At 33.3% G+C, this 18,946-nt stretch overlaps 1 protein-coding gene across 1 annotated transcript in view; it reads right to left on the bottom strand.

Moving 5' to 3' along the window:
* Nucleotides 1-16,960, bottom strand: part of LOC111040058 — a 51,223-nt gene extending 34,263 nt beyond the window's left edge. The window contains exon 1 of the mRNA XM_022323776.1: nt 16,713-16,960. Within this exon, the coding sequence (XP_022179468.1) occupies nt 16,713-16,714 (2 nt within the window). The 5' untranslated portion in view covers nt 16,715-16,960. The remainder of the gene's footprint in view (nt 1-16,712) is intronic.
* Between the last annotated feature and the right edge of the window lie 1,986 nt (nt 16,961-18,946).

Below are 18,946 nucleotides of genomic sequence, written 5' to 3'. Positions count from 1 at the left end.
AGAGAGAGAGAGAGAGAGAGAAGTACACGACACGCATTACGAAAGAACCGATATTATAAAGTTTATGGAAATGTGTACATCGGCGGCGGGACAGTTCATTACAGGTTCCGCCGCTATACGGTCGCATGAAATCCCGACGGTGGCTGCACAGTCTCTCTCGACGACGGCGGAGATCGCTTTCGTATAATATACATGTACCTATCGAGATACGTGCGTACGTTATGATGATGTCCAGACGGCAGGCTGTTGACGCGCGGCCGTCCAATTAAAAGGTCAACAATACGAGCGAAACATATTATTATTATTTTTTTTTATATTACGTCGATCGCCGCGTGATTTATGTACAGCGACCGAGTTGTGCGCGCGCGCGATTCCCCGGGATATTTTACTCTGCATCTGCGACACAACATACCCTATTTTCTAGTCGACTTAGACCGATCCGCCGACAAGGTTTTTTTTTTGCCTTTCCAGTACCGTAAACTGTAATAGCATTACTACTATACTCACTACTATATATTGCACTTACTACTACTATTTATACTGCTTCTACTATTACTACAATACTTCAGCTACTACACTGCTGCCATTACACTACTACTATTTTACAGCTTACCATCAACTCACCCACTACTACCACTATACCATTTACTATCTACATAGTGATATATACTTATATGTATTCAAGTGCATATTGTACTTATATATTATTGTATTTTAATTCTGTAATTTTGTTCGTTTTTGTGATTTTGTTTTAAATCAAGTAAAGTAGTACTTTCGCGGCTAAAATTAAATCGCGCCGCGTCGGCCGCGCGTCTTTAGACGCGTGCATAGTAATTGCACCTTAAGTTTTTGCAATGAATAATGAAAACTTAAATTTGTACCTGATTGAAATCAGTCATTATTTTTCATATGCAATTTGAAGTTAAGCGAGCAATAAAAAACTTAAAAAGTCAATCACACAAGAATAACACAAACATATTATTAAAATTATGATTTTTTTGATAAGCAACGTACTATTCTAATATTTTAGACTCATAAGTACTAAGTAGCATTTGAATTATATGAATTCATTTTTATCTTTTAAAAAACACGGTCAAATTGAGTCTTGTGTGAAATACAGTGCACATCATAATAAAACGAAAGGCGACGATGACGATCGAACGCGGGACCGGCAATCGTGCGTTTTATTTACGTTTTTATATGACCGAAAGTTTTTTATTCGGTAGTAGGTAACACGATACGGGAAACCGATTAACGACGTTTCGAGAACGCTTCCTACATGGGTATGCGTACATTGTCGAATAAAAAAAATTTTAAAAACATGGTAATAAGTGGAGCTACTCGAATGTCAAACGGACGTACACTATGGAGAATAATATCATTGTTTCTGCGGTCGTTGTAACCAAAGGAGGAAGACGACCCTTTTAACCGGTACATAAAGCACGATATGGCGTTATGTTGCATTCGACCACCCACGCTTAGCGCGCGTTTAATAATATTTAGGGAAAAACTACACACTTACTTTTTTTTTCATTCAATCTGTGACCGAACAATTATTTTACTTACATCATATAGAAAATAAGAGACGCGATGAGATAATGAGGAAGTCGCGGCCGATGAACCGTACACGCAGGCTGATACCTGCTGTCCGAACACCGAAATTATCTCAGAAAACTTTATGTTCCTGGTTAAACACCAGGTGATTCGTTACCAGGCATATTGCATATTATATAGCTTATATATACCTACCATTATATGTACTATAATAACTATATACTTTAATGACTATATCTTATATTATGTATTATAATCGTTGAAGCTCTGTGACCACATTAAATTTGATTGAAACAACCAACAAGAAAATAATTGACACCCGGTATTATTATTGATACGCGTATTCCAGTTATGTAGATCAATTTTTTTCGAACGTCTATAAATAAACTTTAAATACAATTACTATAATAGTAAACATTTTTTATCTTACATTCCTTAGGACTTGTTGTGTTATTTATATTCTATATATATACCGTACATGGCATACGTAATTATAACATAGTTAGATACCAAATACCTATAACTATAATTAGTTACAATCAATGTCGCATTGTCACTATATATGATTTCAACATATACCTACCTAACTCTATGTTCTTCTTGTTTGATAATGAAAGTAACACCTATTTATACCTATTTATATTCTATTTTCAAGAATAAAAATATATGCTTGTTTAAAGAAATGTACTGTTTTTAATCTAGAATTATTTTATTTAGAAAAATAATTTTGACTGCCACATTGGATCATGTATTTTGTGACGTGTAGCTTCGAATAACTGAAATATAATAAGGTGGTTTTTGTTGATGTACCTATCTTTATTTTTTAACTATAAATTGTATTCTATTAATTTATAGGTAATAATTATTACAACAAATCGGAAACACGTTTGTTGTTAGATTTTACGATCGTTGATGGTTATTACTTATAAGTTATAAGTTATTACTTATAAGGTACATAATATAATATCTATTGATATTCAATATTCATCGTATCCGAACATCGCCATAATAGATTAAGACACGAATAGCACTTTCATTAACATTGGCATACTCGGGATTGTTTTTGAATGACAAATATTCACATTTTATACATAAATTACACGGGTTCGTGGTATGCTAATGCATGTATTTGAATGAACATAATCTATTATTATCGAGAACATTTTTAGATTCTATAAGTAGGTACCTATGTATAACTACGTAATTTACGATTTATGAATGTTAATTTGAAATTTTCTAAATCGCACTTGTAAAATGTAAATATACACTATTTATACATGTAATGAACTCAATTTGAAAGGTGAACAAATTTTATTCAAATTTTTTCGAGTTATTATACCATTTGCCAATGTAAGTATTCGGATTCAAGATAGGTGTTATTTTGTTGTCATAATATGATAATATTTAACAAGGCTAGTACATACCCTACGCTCGAAGATTATGTACGTATGCCTGTAATATAGCCACTAACGCGAGTAATGACTTATGCTTAAACACATTAAAATCACATATAATTTATATGGTTGTATTTCGCTAAGAATATTATAGGTATCGTTTTTAATCTCACTTAAAAAAAATCCTAAGGACATTAGCTAGAGCACGACTGCCGTATCATCTATTCGGATACACAGGTAGGTAGGTAGGTACACGACCTAATTACGTAATGATGGCGTCTGAAATTCTGAATGTAAAACGAATGGTAAAAATTGAACAAAATAGTTTTTATTTTTAGCTTTGGATTGGACGTGTATTTTTGGAGTGATTGATTTATAATGGTACGATAAAGTTATTACGCTGTACGACGTGACTTATTTTTTAGAGACATGTAAATTGTAAATAATATTTCATTATAATAATATCAATGAGTAACAACTGTTTTATTTATTTGCTATTCATCTACATTAATTGTTTACAATATGCTGTATATTTCACATTTGTATAACAATAATAATATATTATTTTTATAAGTCATGATAATAGAAATCGAAAATTAACATTATTTTTTTACAATACAATTTACAAACAGTGTTAATGTCTTATAATAACACATATATAATAAGTATGGTAAATGGTTCATTATTATTTTTTATAGTATTACTTTGAGTATTGATTTTTGATCACAATTTATTGCATTGAATATGATAGGTAAGTAGCCAAAGTACCTGCCACCCGGTGTACGTATTGTACCTATTATGTATGATATATTTTATGAGAAAAGTGAAAAATATTTATGAAAAACCAAACTTCAATGAAAAATAGATAGGTAACCATTAGATAAGCAATATAAAAACAAGTGGTTAATAAAAAAATATTGATTATTGCACTTCAAAAAATACGATATAAAAACATTTTGTACTAAAATAAATAAAGGAAATGTTTTTATCAGGTTGGTTTTATGCAGGGCCGTTTCAAGGGGGTGGCAATTTGAGCAAGTATCCTAGGGTGGTAAAAGTTGTAACCTTTTAAAGGTTAGTAAATATTTACATGTGTATGTCTAATAATGGTGCCAATGAAGTTAGCACGACCCTAGCTTTATAGATATTTACAAAGTTTTTCTAACCACACAGAGTATTCAATATTCATTAACTTAGAGTTCACCACGCCTGCAAGTGTTGATTTCGCCTTATTACAAACGTCACAGTAATCATACAGTCAATTTGTGATCAGCTGAACCAATTTTTTGTGGTTAAATTTGAAAATGAATGTTGGGTCCTATCAAAACAACAATCAATATAAATTATTTCCCTCCTCAAGTAAATATCAAAAGATATGTGCATACACAACGCTATATATGTACAGTATGCAGTATACAGTATACACGTGCCCGAGTGGATCGTTGGTGACAAAAAACCAGTGTTTAAATAACGTGTACGGTGTACCACGTCTCAAGTGTAATATCAAAGAACCATCAGTATAAAAAAAAATTTGCAAGGGAATTTTTTAATTCACAAAATTCTTTTAAAAAAAGTTTTTAATGATCCTATGAGTCTCGTCGGATGTATGCGCACAAGTATAATATAGTTTAACGAATATTATTAAATGGCGCGGCGTTTACTGAGGGAAATAACAACAACGATATTATTATACGGTACAAATTGTTTCAGACATAGTGATGAAAATTACATGCAATATAATGGTTCTTATAGCTCGTGCTACGGATTGTAATAATATTTTCCATCAAATCGATTCTAACCTGGTTTGTGTCCCATAATAATAGTCGAAGTCAGACTTCCATTCAAAAAAAAAATATATATATATGTTATTATTATATTATATACATATTGTATGATATTAAAAACCGCTTTTGATTCCAGTGTGTGTGTGTGTGTGTTGTGTTTACCTTGTGATTAACATTATACCGGCTACCGTACATGCATCCAATGCACACACACACACACACACACACACGCACACACACACACACACACACCAGAACGCGCGTATTTATAAAATATATATCTTTATATATTCAAATATGTATATATTTATAGTATATACACACACGCGCGCGCGGGACACACACCTTAGGTATGGTGTGCATACTGCAGCACAGCATCTCATCAGGCCACCAGTGTTATTGTTTTACCTCCTTATTATAAATATATAAGGTACACACGGAATATTTCTTTCCCTCTTTGTTTTTCTTTTTATATACCTTACTTATATATACATATATATATATATACTGCACCTAAATAGCGGCCCATAATTATCATCGACCTTGGGCTCCGTTGGGTGGTCTCTGCCGGACCGGTTGTTTCGCTTTTGCCTTCTGGGGTACCCCCCGACCACTCGACACAGAGCGGGCAGGCGTGCTTGTGTGTCTGTTAGTATGTGTTTGTTGTGTGTACGCTGTACGGTGTATATTGTATGATATACATGTATACTACATCTAACCAAACATCACATACGCGAGGACGCTTCGTTTGCACGCGGATTCGGATTTTGCGGTGTGCACATCATTTGCACTCTTTTTGACACGATCAGTGATTGCGTATTTATTAATCGGTCCGGGGAAATCGTTTTATTCTCAAAACCACCGTCTGGTGTCCGTGTATAATAATTGCAGGACATCCCATCCTGCTATCCCCCTGCAGGCAGTGGAAACGACAACAAACGAAAATAAAAACGTGCACCGCACCAATAATAACACGCCGCACCGGTTTGTTGGCTCATAAAACACACAAGCTAGTATTCCGATGATAACATGCAGCTCGTTAAACAATGCGTGTTAGTTACACAGAATACAAATTACACTATGCGTGTAGACGCTGATGAGCCAGTCGGGAATTTTTTATACGTATCATTTATACATATAATATATTTTATATAAACATGTATGTTGTGCCTGTGGAATCTGCTCTGGAATTACGGGCAAACAGTGGCCATGTGACGTTATTGTTGCAGTATAGGTACAACATTTACAAATATTAAGGATACCTATACCCTATGTTTAGGTAGGCATAGGTAGGTTACATTGCAGCGCTCAAAGACGTAATTGGAAAATCGGAAAAACCATTAATGGTTCATCCGTATCTCCTGGTACAGCAACTGCAGGTGCGTTGACAAGGGTCTTGTTCAAAACCATAAAACATTTTTTAACTATAAAAGTTTTCCGAGAAATCCCACTACAGGCTATGAGTTTCATTTTCAGGTTTATTGCGCTATGCAAAAGTGGAAGTTTCACCGTGATTGCGTTGACTATAAGAGTCTTGTTCAAAATCGTTAAACATTCTTTAACTATTATATATATTATATGTATAGGTTTTCCGAATAGTAGCTCGCAGGCTATGTGAGTTTCATTTTCCCGTTTATTACGCTATTCAAAAGTGGAAGTTTCGCCGTGATTATTATAATATAGGCATCTATAAAATAAATTATATTAAATACGTAATAGGTATCTACTCGATTACTCGAAACGTTTATAGGCGTTTAGCAGATGATCAATGGCTGACTCACGGCGTGTCAATAAAAAACAGATGATGGTATAATGACGATGCAATAAACTATGGAAAATTATGTTTATAATCGTAATAAAATAATTATATGGTGTGATTTTATCTCGGCGGTGATATAAAAGCTCTTCCAGTGTAAAATTCTATAATCAACTGCATTTCGATAAACAGAGGGTCAGCACATCTTTGCGCGGTGAAAGTTAATTTTGTGTATTTACTTTAATTTTAAAGCTACTAATAATATAGATAAGCAAATTATAGTTGTAATATATAATATATATGTTATTACCAGGGCCGTAGACACGGAGGAGTAGGTAGAGGATTCAAAACCCCCTTACAACATGAAAAGTTATGTATTTATTATATAATATGGAATTATTATGATAGCCCGCCCTCACATTTTAAATTTCTGTCTACGGCTCTCACAATTACAATCTTGAAATGTTCCCTTATAAACTATCAACAATATAATAATTGTATCTACACGACTACACAATTAATATTTGTTTTGATAATAATATATGTAATGTACTTACACAGAAATAATTAATAATAAGTGATGAATACAACTTCAAACTATGGCATCTGTCGGTTTTAGATCTGAAGAACCATTATGTTCGAACTAAAAACATCTAAATATCTTCTTATATCTTATGAACAGTAATGAGGTAGTAAACAACAATTAGACATATTATCTTTCTGATAAGTCTCACATTAAAAATAAATGATGTGCTCTTCCTTCTCTGAGTAATCAGTACGAATTTATTGAAGTAGGTTTACAAATATTATAATTTATCGTGTAAGTTTAATACTAGAATAAAGTAATAACCATATATATTGTTACCTAAGTATAGTGTTAAGATGAATATAAATATATTTCTTCGACAATTTAAGTCTGGTGACACTTGATGTTCGTTCATAGCTTATATAAATCATTCATTATTAATTTTTAAATATTTTAAGACTATGTTATAAGGATTACATTAAAAAAAAGTAAAATTGTTAACATTTTAAATATTTAAGAGTTCGAAAAAAAACTGTTTTTAATATTATTGTGCTTAAAGAATTTTAAAACGTATAAATAAATAATGTTTATTTTAAGAAATGTTTTGTTGTAATATAAATTTTTCAGATGACATATATAATATATATATATTAATAATCTAACAATAAGATTTACTCGTTGATTGCATTTTTCTCCGACCAAAAGAAATGCCCATTGTAAGAACATATAATAGAAATACATAAAAATATTATTAGAGGGTATATAATATGGCATAAAAAACAGCTTCCGGGGTTGAAGGTAAAAACAATAAGAGATATTACGCGAGAACACGACGTGTGACGCGATAGTATATATTAATATAATATTATTATTTTCTTTCGTCTAAACCCGAACGCCACACAAAAAGAAGGAAATGCGATATTACTGCGGTTCAGTGGTTCTGTCATATTGCAGTTATATGCACATAAATAAATATATAAATTCTAATATATATATTATATATATATGTATATATATATTGTACGCTTCACAGCGTGTGGTATACCACTTTCCAGGTACAAATGTATAAAACACAAATGCTTCTCTCCGCGGCTGCAGTCGACCGTCCCCTGCGAACGACCACCGTACGAATGAACGCAATTACCGATAATGCAATATTATAATATATAATGTGTGACGTGTGTTGGTACGGCGCGGCGGCGTAGTTCGGTGAAAACTTCTAAAAAGCCAATAACGATCGAACGTGCGAACCAGTGGACACCGCGGCGACGTTCGACAATAGAAAGCAACACGAGCACGCGAGGTGAATGTTTTTTCTTCTTTTTCAAATGACCACCGGTGAAAGTTTTCTCAAATGTATATACATGTACATAATAATATTGGATATAATGTATACGGCGGCGAATGGGACACTTTTATTACGGCCGATTATTATTCCATACACGCGTTATCTCACGTATTGGGTTGTACTGCGCGTACGGCGACGACGACTGCAAGACGCAGCCGCAGCGAGAGAATAGAAAGATAGAAATAATAATATTAAAAAACATCGACACCGTCGAAAAACCGAAATGATATTTTAACACGACGAAATACCTGTACATGGTAACCGCCAGTGACAAGACGTTAACGCGGTTACGAATAAAATAATGCGGTTAATACCGTTAATATAATGTAACGTCGGGGGAGGAGGAAGAGAAGAAAAATAAAACATCGGCTGAATAAAACCCGTTTTCGATCTGTTCTATTTCAATATCACTATAATATATTATAGGTACCTATACTACTATTATAATACTCGTGCGTATACCTACGTATGTGAAGTATTTCTGTTTAATTAGCCGGCGTATTAATAATTGTTGGCCGCCGTATATTAAATAATCCCTGGCCGGCTGCCGCCTGTAATAATAATAATAATAATAATAATAATAATAATTGCTTTCGGTGGCTGAATTATGTGGCTACCTGAAGTTACGCCCGGTAGACGGTAGTCCCGAAAGGTGGAGCGTATATACCTACCTATATTCCGGCCCCGGGGGGAGATGCTCTCCGAGACGTGTTTCTCCGCGATCGAGAGTACACACGAGCCGACGGGCGGCGAGCGGGTTAACGTGCGTAGTATAATATATAATAATATTATATTATTATGTTGTATACACATTGCCGGAATATATGAGCCAGAAGATTTATCTTCGATTCGGGTAGTGCGTTAAACCGCGAAGTGTAATAACGTTTGGTGCGGTGCGGCGCGGTGTAGGCATAGGCAGGTACATATCTCGCGCACTGCAAGACACACGGAAATCGAATTTGTTTTTCATATAAAACACGCTGGCATCGGGCGGGCGAAAGGTGAAAAAAAAATAACCCGCAGATCCACGACCGCTTGTATTATAGAAACGTCGACTCATGCAGGTTTCTGACAAAGTGTTTTTTCAACAAACCGTATTGCGATGATGTACGCACCTTTATAGCAATATAATAATCGTAAAATTGTGTATACAGGGTGATTCAACAGGAATGTACACCCTCTTTTGCTTCTTCGAGATGATGCCATTATTCAAAATTTGATTTTCGGAATTCTTAAATATACTTAAAACTACGCTACACAGGTACCTATTTGTTGTCTCCTTCTTACAAGTGTGTAACACACCGCACATGTACGGTCATCAGATCACGTTTTGCTTTGTTAGTTTAAAAGTTAGAGTGAATCGATCTATTACGAAACTTGATGGTAAGAACATTATCTGCGTTCTTATGTTAGTTTTGTGCTATAATTCGGTTTTTAAGTGAATTATGAGCATTTTGTATTGACGTAGTATTATATACTCAAAACTTGCTAAAAAATTGAACTATCGTTAAAAACCCTCATACAAACACGAATAATATTCTTAGCATCAAGTTTAATAATAGATCTATCCATTCTAATATTTAAACTAACAAACCTAAAGGTGATTTGCTGAACATACGCTCAAATTTACATTTGGCATGTCACGCACTTGTAAGACGGGGACAACAAATGTCCGTGTAACGTCCTCTTAAGTAGGTTCCATAATATCAAATTCTTGAGATGTCTTGTGCTACTTTAGGTGTGTCTGGTGGAGATACAAAGTTCTATTTTTCAAATAACAACTCACCTCCCCCCTAACCCTTTTATATTTTATACTGTAAACTGTTCATATTTCGTGGATAATTTTTCTGAAAATGACAATGTGTCAAAATTTAAACTCGAGCTAGTGGTTTTTGAGTTATTGAACTTTACAATTCACGGTAAAAAAGCGGGGGGGGGGGATTCTTATTTTGAAAAACAGAAGTCTGTAACACCATAGAACAAACCCTTCAAGAGTTTGAATAAATTCATTGTTCAATAAAAAATAGGGGTAAGCGTGGTCAGTGAATCACCCTATATTATAGGTATGTTATATTATTTGTATGAGATTGACTGATTCGCGTGTGCTATCTCTCGCTTTTTTCACGAGCTCCTCGAGCGTCAGTGTTGTGTGCACTGCACATATTATTACGTTGCTGGAAATATTATAATATTGACGACCGCGAACGGCCAACGCGCATTCCGTTACGGCCAACAACGTTGTAGTGTTGCACACACCTTATAAGAGCCGCATGCTGCAGTGCGTATGCAGAAATCGAAATTTTACGTCGATATGCCCGTGTGTCTTTATTATGTACACTAATATATTTAGGTATATTATATAGTATCAGTATGCTATTATAATATATATTGACGTCCAAGAGGGCAATAGAATGAACAATATAAGAGTTGCTGGATTGCTCTGCTTATGAATTTAACTTAAGTATACATAATATAGTGTAATTGACAATTATTTTATAAGAAGATTTATGAATGTAATATCTCAAATTTATTATCAACAATTTAAACATAAATGCCTAGGTTTGAATTCACTATATAATAGTATAATATATCAACGTTGGAATCAAGATCATCAATACCACATACTGATATTCCTCGCCGCTTGTTTTCGAAAAACCTTTGCGAGGGTCGTCAAAAGACGCTCTTCGTCGTGCAATTGCATCATGATTAATTATCGTCAGTGGGTGGCTACCTGTATATGGAATAAAAATAAATACACCGTCCGTGTTCAACGCATATATGGATACATGGTTAGGCTGGAAATGTAATGGCTTGGACGAGTTTGAACGAAAATGATCGTGGGACGTGTGTTAGCTGCTGCGATAGGTGAATAGATTATAGATCTTTATCAGCGGGGGCGTCGATTTGAATTCGTATTAATTTTGGATTTAATAGCTGCGACTCCAGTATGGGTATCTCATGTATAGTGCGTATACCGTAAAAATCGTTTACGTTGACAAAAAACGGATTGTCGCGCGGTGCTCGGGAATGAAAATAATATAATATTATTAAATTGTATTTTTGTGTTCGATTCGTAGCTTTCGCCATTCGGTATAATATTATACATGTCTGATGCTGCGTCTGCTCCTGGTGGCAGTAAAAACGTTCGTGTACGGGTACGTTCCTTGAGAATCGACGTCGTCCATTGTCCCGTGTCCGATCATTAGTGGTCACGGCACAACGATGTATACTAATATTCTGTACCTAGCTATATATTATTATTATTATTATGTTCATGTATATATGATATCAGAAACTCAGAACTAAGAAGGTACACGTCTTCGATAATTTGGTATATTACCTATACAGGAAACTCGTTACGTGTTTTAGTGTTTATATATTAGATAGGTATTCGATCGATCGATTACGGTTGCAGCATATAATAATGACAGCAATGCGTTCCGTTTAAATACATACGCCGAGACTAACGTCATTTTTTTAGTTGTAATTCTGCCACACACACACACACCAGAGTTCCACATACAATCGCGAGAGTTTCGCGGAAATACGAAACGTGCTCACACGGTTACACCTCATGCTGTCCGCCACTGTCCTCATCTACATAGTACTTACAAATGGACAATTGATGTAATGCGCAGGGGACGATCAATTCGGTGAATGAATTTTTTTTTGTCCCTGTCATGTGTACAATAATATATAACGTTATTATTTTAGGTGCCGGTTAAATGAAAACGGCTGTATTTTTTACGCGGTCATCCTGCAGCGTATAATGTCGTTGTAGGCCGTAGCCGTGTTTCCGACTAATCCGGAAGCGACTTATTTTTTACGCACCCGTCGACCGATCACAGAAAGCGACAAACGTGTTGTTATACCGGTACACGAAACGCGGTGACGACACGAGCAACGAGAAGAAGAAGAAGAGGAAAAAGGAGTCGGTGGACCGTGAGATAAACGCGGGGAAAAAACCGTCTCGGCCGTTGTAGTCGTCTCGCTCGACGATAGATAATATTATTTAGGTACGTATATAAATTAGATTTTATTGTCGTGTTACAGGGTCGGCGTGTATTAGGTACGTTCTCGCGGTCGAGACGCATCGTTGCAGTTGTGGGAGGGACACATACGCGCGTACATCACGCTCGACACCACCTAGGGGTAGGTCACTGTGTATAGTGCGTGTAAGACGCATAATATAATAATAATGGAAATCGGTCGTTTTCGTTGTCGGCGGCCGCCGTCGCAGGCCGGTCGTGCAGTCGTCGTCGTCGTCGGTCGGGCTAATGACGACGACGCGGTCGTTACCAGCGGTATTATTATATACCTAGGTAGTGTTTGCACCGGGCGACGTGTGATCTATAGCGCGCGGGGTGTATATATAGGTACGCAAGGAGATCGATCTTTGACCGACCGTATCCGTCGACGTGCACACCGTATTATATATTGTGTTATATAGGTACGCATTATTGAGTAGATATATTATGTACAGTCTGGTAGTTGCTCCACCGCGATGCGGTTATCGACGCGATTATACCTCGCCGCAAACGCTTAATACGATATTATATATTATATACACAGGTATATACAGCATGTATATTACAGGCACATAACAGCCGTCAGTGCCGATCGTGATTCGTGGCTTACATATTATTATTATTACTATTATTATTATGCAGATAGGTACCTAGCTGCCCCGTGATAATGTAAAGTAATACCGCCCTCATAAGTGGCGATGTGCAGTCGTCTACAAACAAATAACGAATTTGACTTTTGAAAAAACGGGGATTTTTCACATTCCCTTTTCTTTTTCTTTTTTTTTTATTATTAAATCTCTGCAGTTGTGGTTAATACCTTTCGTCTTTTTTTATTTTTTATACACATATTACTCGGACTTACTGGCTGTTACGACGGTTGAAAAAATTGTTTAAACCTCTTGCGATAAATACTAAATAGATACTTTTTAATAATAAGATAACGAATCATTGGCACCGAATGTTAGGCACGGATTCAAAGCAGAGATCTGGGGGGGGGGAGGGGTGCAATTTTTTGTCAAAGTAAAATTACAATATTGGAATCACTGTCCACCATAAACTAAGATAGTATACTATATAAGTAGTGCACCAGAATGAAACGTATAATAGTATATTATATTATCAGACATACATGTAACTTGAATTATAGTAATATCAGGATCTGTAGAGTTATTAAAAAAATTTGGAAAATAATATTTTTGGGGGGCCTGGGCCCCTAGGCCCCCCCTGGATCCGTCCCTGCCGAGTGCAGAGTACGTGGGTACTTCAGGGCTCGCCCACTCACGGAGTGTCCTGTTTCTTAGTTTAAAGTACCATGTATTGCTTTCTTATTGCCAAAAAAACTAAAGTTCACCATAATACTTCAATCTAGGAAATTATTAAGATGTGATTAATTATATTATATGTGAACAACATAATCTTGGGGCCTTATTGTTCCTTCAAAATATACAAAAAAAAAATAAATAGATTTTATTAAATTCTACGTTCAACTATTTTATAGCTGCTCGATTATGAGTGTTGCATATTCACATTAAACCTAACAAAATTTCTTCAAAACCCAACTTTATACTAATAACTCGAAAAATGAATAAATATGTTCTTAAAATGACTAGAAAACTCTAAAAAAGCAAGATATAATTGTAATTTTTGAAGTATTTGTTAAGTAAACCAATGAATGTATTTGGAATTTCATTGTTCTAGAACGACCAAAAATAAAACATGATAGAAATGCTCTGTGCATTGAAATTCGAGTCCTAGTAATGGAATATTTTATACATCATATATGTATTAAAAAAATCAATGATTATAAATTACTTATTATATGAAGTGTAAAGTGGTGTATGATACTATCCTAAAACGTTATATCTCAAGTTACATATTATTATGTAAATTCCCAACTAAAGACACTCAAAATATTAATATTCAATATCTTTACGAAAAGCTTTATTTCTTAGCTTAGGTGTGATGTATTATGAGATACATTGTACTACATTAAACTAATGTAGACTATATACCTATACCTAAATATGTAACATAATATGGGCAGTATTTTAGTGGATATTATTATATAGCATTTTTTTAAAAGCATTTTTAGTTGTTTTTACTGCTGATGTTAAAAAGTTTTCATAATATAATAACCGTTTTCACTTTTCTTTAAAAGCCCCTGTCTCGTACTGCATTATACTGCACCCTCCGATGCTGCATTGCGGTACAATGTGACGGGAAACAAAGATCCGATAACCACCGAGTTATAATCGTATAGTATAGGCACCTATATATATATGTTTAAACATATTTATTATATATATATATAGTACGTAGGTTGACGACAACGCCGCCGTGGCCGTATAAGTCGTTTTGCGGTTTTTTCTTTATTTTATTATTATATATATATACATACATATATTTTTCCCTTCAGGGGGGCGTGGCGCGTTTGGAATAAAATCTTGGTTTATTTTCCAACCTGCTACATTCGAATTCCACCGGACCGGGTCATCGCGTTATGGGCCCACCTGTCCACCTGTTAAAAGGTGTACACACACACACACACAGACACACACACACACACACACACGGTACGTGAACATACGCGATCCAGGAGACATTCGATATGTTCGTCGAGTGGTACCACGCAGCAGCCAGCCACCTCGGCGGTTCAGAGATGTTGTTACTGTACCGCGATAACGTTGCGGCTCCAGTAATACACTCTTGTCGGGGGAAAAAAATCTCCAAACGCGATAATCATAGTAATAATAATAATAATAATAATAATAATGTTATGATATCAAATTGGCCAGGACACGCGTCCGTATATTGTATGACGCAACGTGGACCGGAAGCGTCAATCCGCATTCTTCAAATCGGATGTACATTTTTATTCAGTGGGTATACATACATTGTAACTACTATCGTCGTTCACCAATATTTTATCTCAATGTTTGTCTCTATATTTTATTTTTTTTGCTTTATTATCTATCTCCCTTCTTGGCGTTAACGCCATGCGTTTATCTATAAACATCATGATCACTGCGATATTGTAGTTATATTATTATAATATTATAGCACGTACTATTGACAAGATTGTTAATATCTCGGTTGTTGTTATTATTATTGGCATTTATATTATAGTTAACGAGTATATTATACGTCACCACCTTTGACATTGATCCTTTTTTAGTTGATCAAACCAATTTTTTGTTCTCGCGGTGAAAGATTCAAACCGTTTCTCGAAATGAATGAACGCAATTATTTAGAATTCATTAATTGTTTTGGAATGCATACGTGCAATACAAAGGATGCCGCCGAGAATTGTTTCGCCCACAGACATCAACGAAAAAAATTTGATCATCGATCAACTGACAAGTACAAAATAGGTTTACAAAAAAAAAAGAGCCAAATCACCGTTTGTCTTTTATTTTTTTCTTTAAATTTTGTATGTAAACATTTAGTTGTCCAGTAGTAAGTGCTTCTTTGTCGTAGAGAGGTAAGTATTTTTATTTTATTTTTGCTACTCTAAACGATTATATATAGTTAGATAGGTACTCAAATAACACAACGTCACACATAAATAATGTATTTTGACGGGGTCGTGCGTGTTACGCAATTCCATTGACAAATACAATTAAGTTTGATTTTTTTTTTTATCAAAAATGGGTATCTGATTGAAATTTAATTTTTTTATGTAATTAAATTTAAATAACTTCTTGTTTGACATACGTGCAGTAATTCGAAAGTGTAACAACATTAAGCGCCAATGTTGCGCACTGGTGCAAACTAGTGCACGTGTACATAGATTTCAATGTGTATAACAAATAATTAAGTCTACAGTAAAAATAAAAAACGTACACTGACACTAGTTATAAACTTATAAATAATTAGGTTATGTAGGTGCTATTACAGTTAGTAGTTTTAGTATTAATCAACGGGTTTACTGGACCCACAATACCTATACATAATATTATGCATTTGGTTGATATAACGATAAACAAGAGCGGATATAAAAAAGCAGTTGTATTAAAATTGCAAATAAATTTGAGTTTAATGTCAAGTATTATTATGTTACTGGGTTATAAAACCTTTAAATAGACTGTATATTTATTGGTTCGCTCGTAATCTTTAGCTTAGTGTCCTGGTGCTTCGTTAGACCATAATACCTATTACCTAGTTATACTATTGAAGATATTTTATTTGTTTATGAGATTATTTAGAAAACAAGGTTTGCGTTCATGGTCAAATAATAATTATTCTAATAGCGCCTTTAAGCGTTTAGCTTGCCAATCGATTATAATAAACAAAATTAAATTATAAATAAAGGCATTACTTACATTTATGAAGTAGTTAGCTCGAGTCTTGGCATTCGTTTCATAACTAGCACATTGCACAATTTGTTTTTAAAATATATTGCACTTCAATGGTACTATTAAAAAAAATATATATATATTTGAAATTAAAGCACTCGATCAGCGATATTAAAATACCTCGTATTTAAATCGTGTATGTACAATGACACAGAGACACAATCGACCGTGACAGACGAACACCGCCGGTGCGTGTGGAAGACTCAGCTCCACCATCAGACGCACATGCCACCATGAGTACATAATATTATAGTTGTCGAAGTAACAACCTTCGCGCCATCTGACGGATAAATGTAATTGAGATTTGAGAATATTGTTCTTTGGCGAAAATCATCAATCTTGTGGATACTTTTTTTTTAAATCCTGTGTTTTATACAATTTAATAATTTTAAGGTTTAAAAAAAATTTATACAATTTAAATATTTTTCATTATATGACCAATTATTTTACATAATATTACTAAAAATTAAAATACTAAATACTAAAGAACTAAAAAATTATAAAGAACTTTATAATCGTGGTATCTACATACTAAAATATTATTTAATAAATTAATCATCTCTTAAAAATAGCCTAATTCATAACACATCAAACATGAGTATTAAGAATTTATGTATATTAGTATTTGTAATCGCTAACTAAGATAGTTATACATAAACATTTTTAAGCTTAGTAAAGGTCAGAGATACATTTTAAATTGTAATATTTTAATTTATATGTGCTTCTATTAACGATTATTTAAATGTTTAAATATTTTGAACATAATATAGTACTGTTATCATTAAAATAAATAGTATCAAGATTAATGATTTAAACTAAGTACATAAATTAGACAACCAATAGCAATTACATACTGATAGGAATTTATTTATAGAAACTGGTATAAGATAACAATGAACTAAAAATTGTATATAATTTATTTAATGGGTATTGATTAAATTGTATTATTTTTATAAATAAAGAAACGACTTTTATAATGCGTATACATACTGCGTGTATAACTACAAGTAATTATCTTAATTTTGTGATTCGGCATTAGTTTTTAATATGTACTTTTAATGGTTTAACTTTAAAAATATCATAAATGTATGCCTTTCGAAAATACGAATATATTGATGCATTATTAATTGCTACTTATTAACATATTATTATTTCGTGTTATATACGTAAAAATATAGGTACTTAGTTATGTCACTTCAGATCGTTATTCTAAATACGTTATAACTACACATTATTAATGTAATAAATAAAAAATATAATTCATGAATATCATTATGTTTTTATAGGTTTATTGAATAAATTGTGGTACCAATATTCCCAACTACATATTTGTAAAAAAATACAGTACTATTTGTTTTTAAATTATAAAATTAAAATATTTGTATAAAAACGTCATTATTAATTTATTTTATATGTAAATTTCAATTTTTTTATTACTTAAGATAAACGGAAATGTCGGTAACACAGAATTGCATTGAACGATCAAATATTTTTATATTTTTAAATAGAAATCTTTGTCGAAGATCAAAAAATGTAATTTCACATTAAAAAAAAATCTGTAGTTCAATTATAGCTCAACAATTGATAAATACTTATATATATATATATATAAACATTTTTAAATAACCAACATCGCGAACATCAAATTTTCAATTCTTCAGAGAGTATAATTACACTTTAGTATACTATACTATTCTAAAAGTGTAATATTATTTATAATTTGTTTTATATACATCACCAAGAGCTAAGAGTATTAATAGTTAACATTTTAAAATGCAAAATTAGCCAAAATAAAAATATGTGCTTACTTGGTACTTTATAGAACACATCCAGTGCCTACCTACATATTATTGTAATTCATTCACAATCAATGCAAATGTAAAAATAATATTAAATCTAATTTATTTTATCATACTATAGAATCCAATTCACAAATCCCTGGTTAAAAAGCACAATATAATAATAATTGTTAAAATGCTTCGCTCATTCAATACAAATGTACATAATAGGTATTAGCAAAATATTAACCAATTGAACTTTTTTTTTTTGGAATTTTGACAAGGGCATGTAAAAGAAATGTATGTAATTGTATTTTTTTTTTAACCTGAAAGATATATAATTTATAATGACAAAAGTTAATAAAATAATAACTCTTAGGATAATGTATACCCTGCACACACCTATACTACATAGGCTGCAGG

This window comes from Myzus persicae, unplaced genomic scaffold, assembly GCF_001856785.1.
Source record: "Myzus persicae strain clone G006 unplaced genomic scaffold, MPER_G0061.0, whole genome shotgun sequence".
Classification (NCBI taxonomy): domain Eukaryota; kingdom Metazoa; phylum Arthropoda; class Insecta; order Hemiptera; family Aphididae; genus Myzus; species Myzus persicae.
This window is presented reverse-complemented; position numbering and strand designations above follow the sequence as displayed.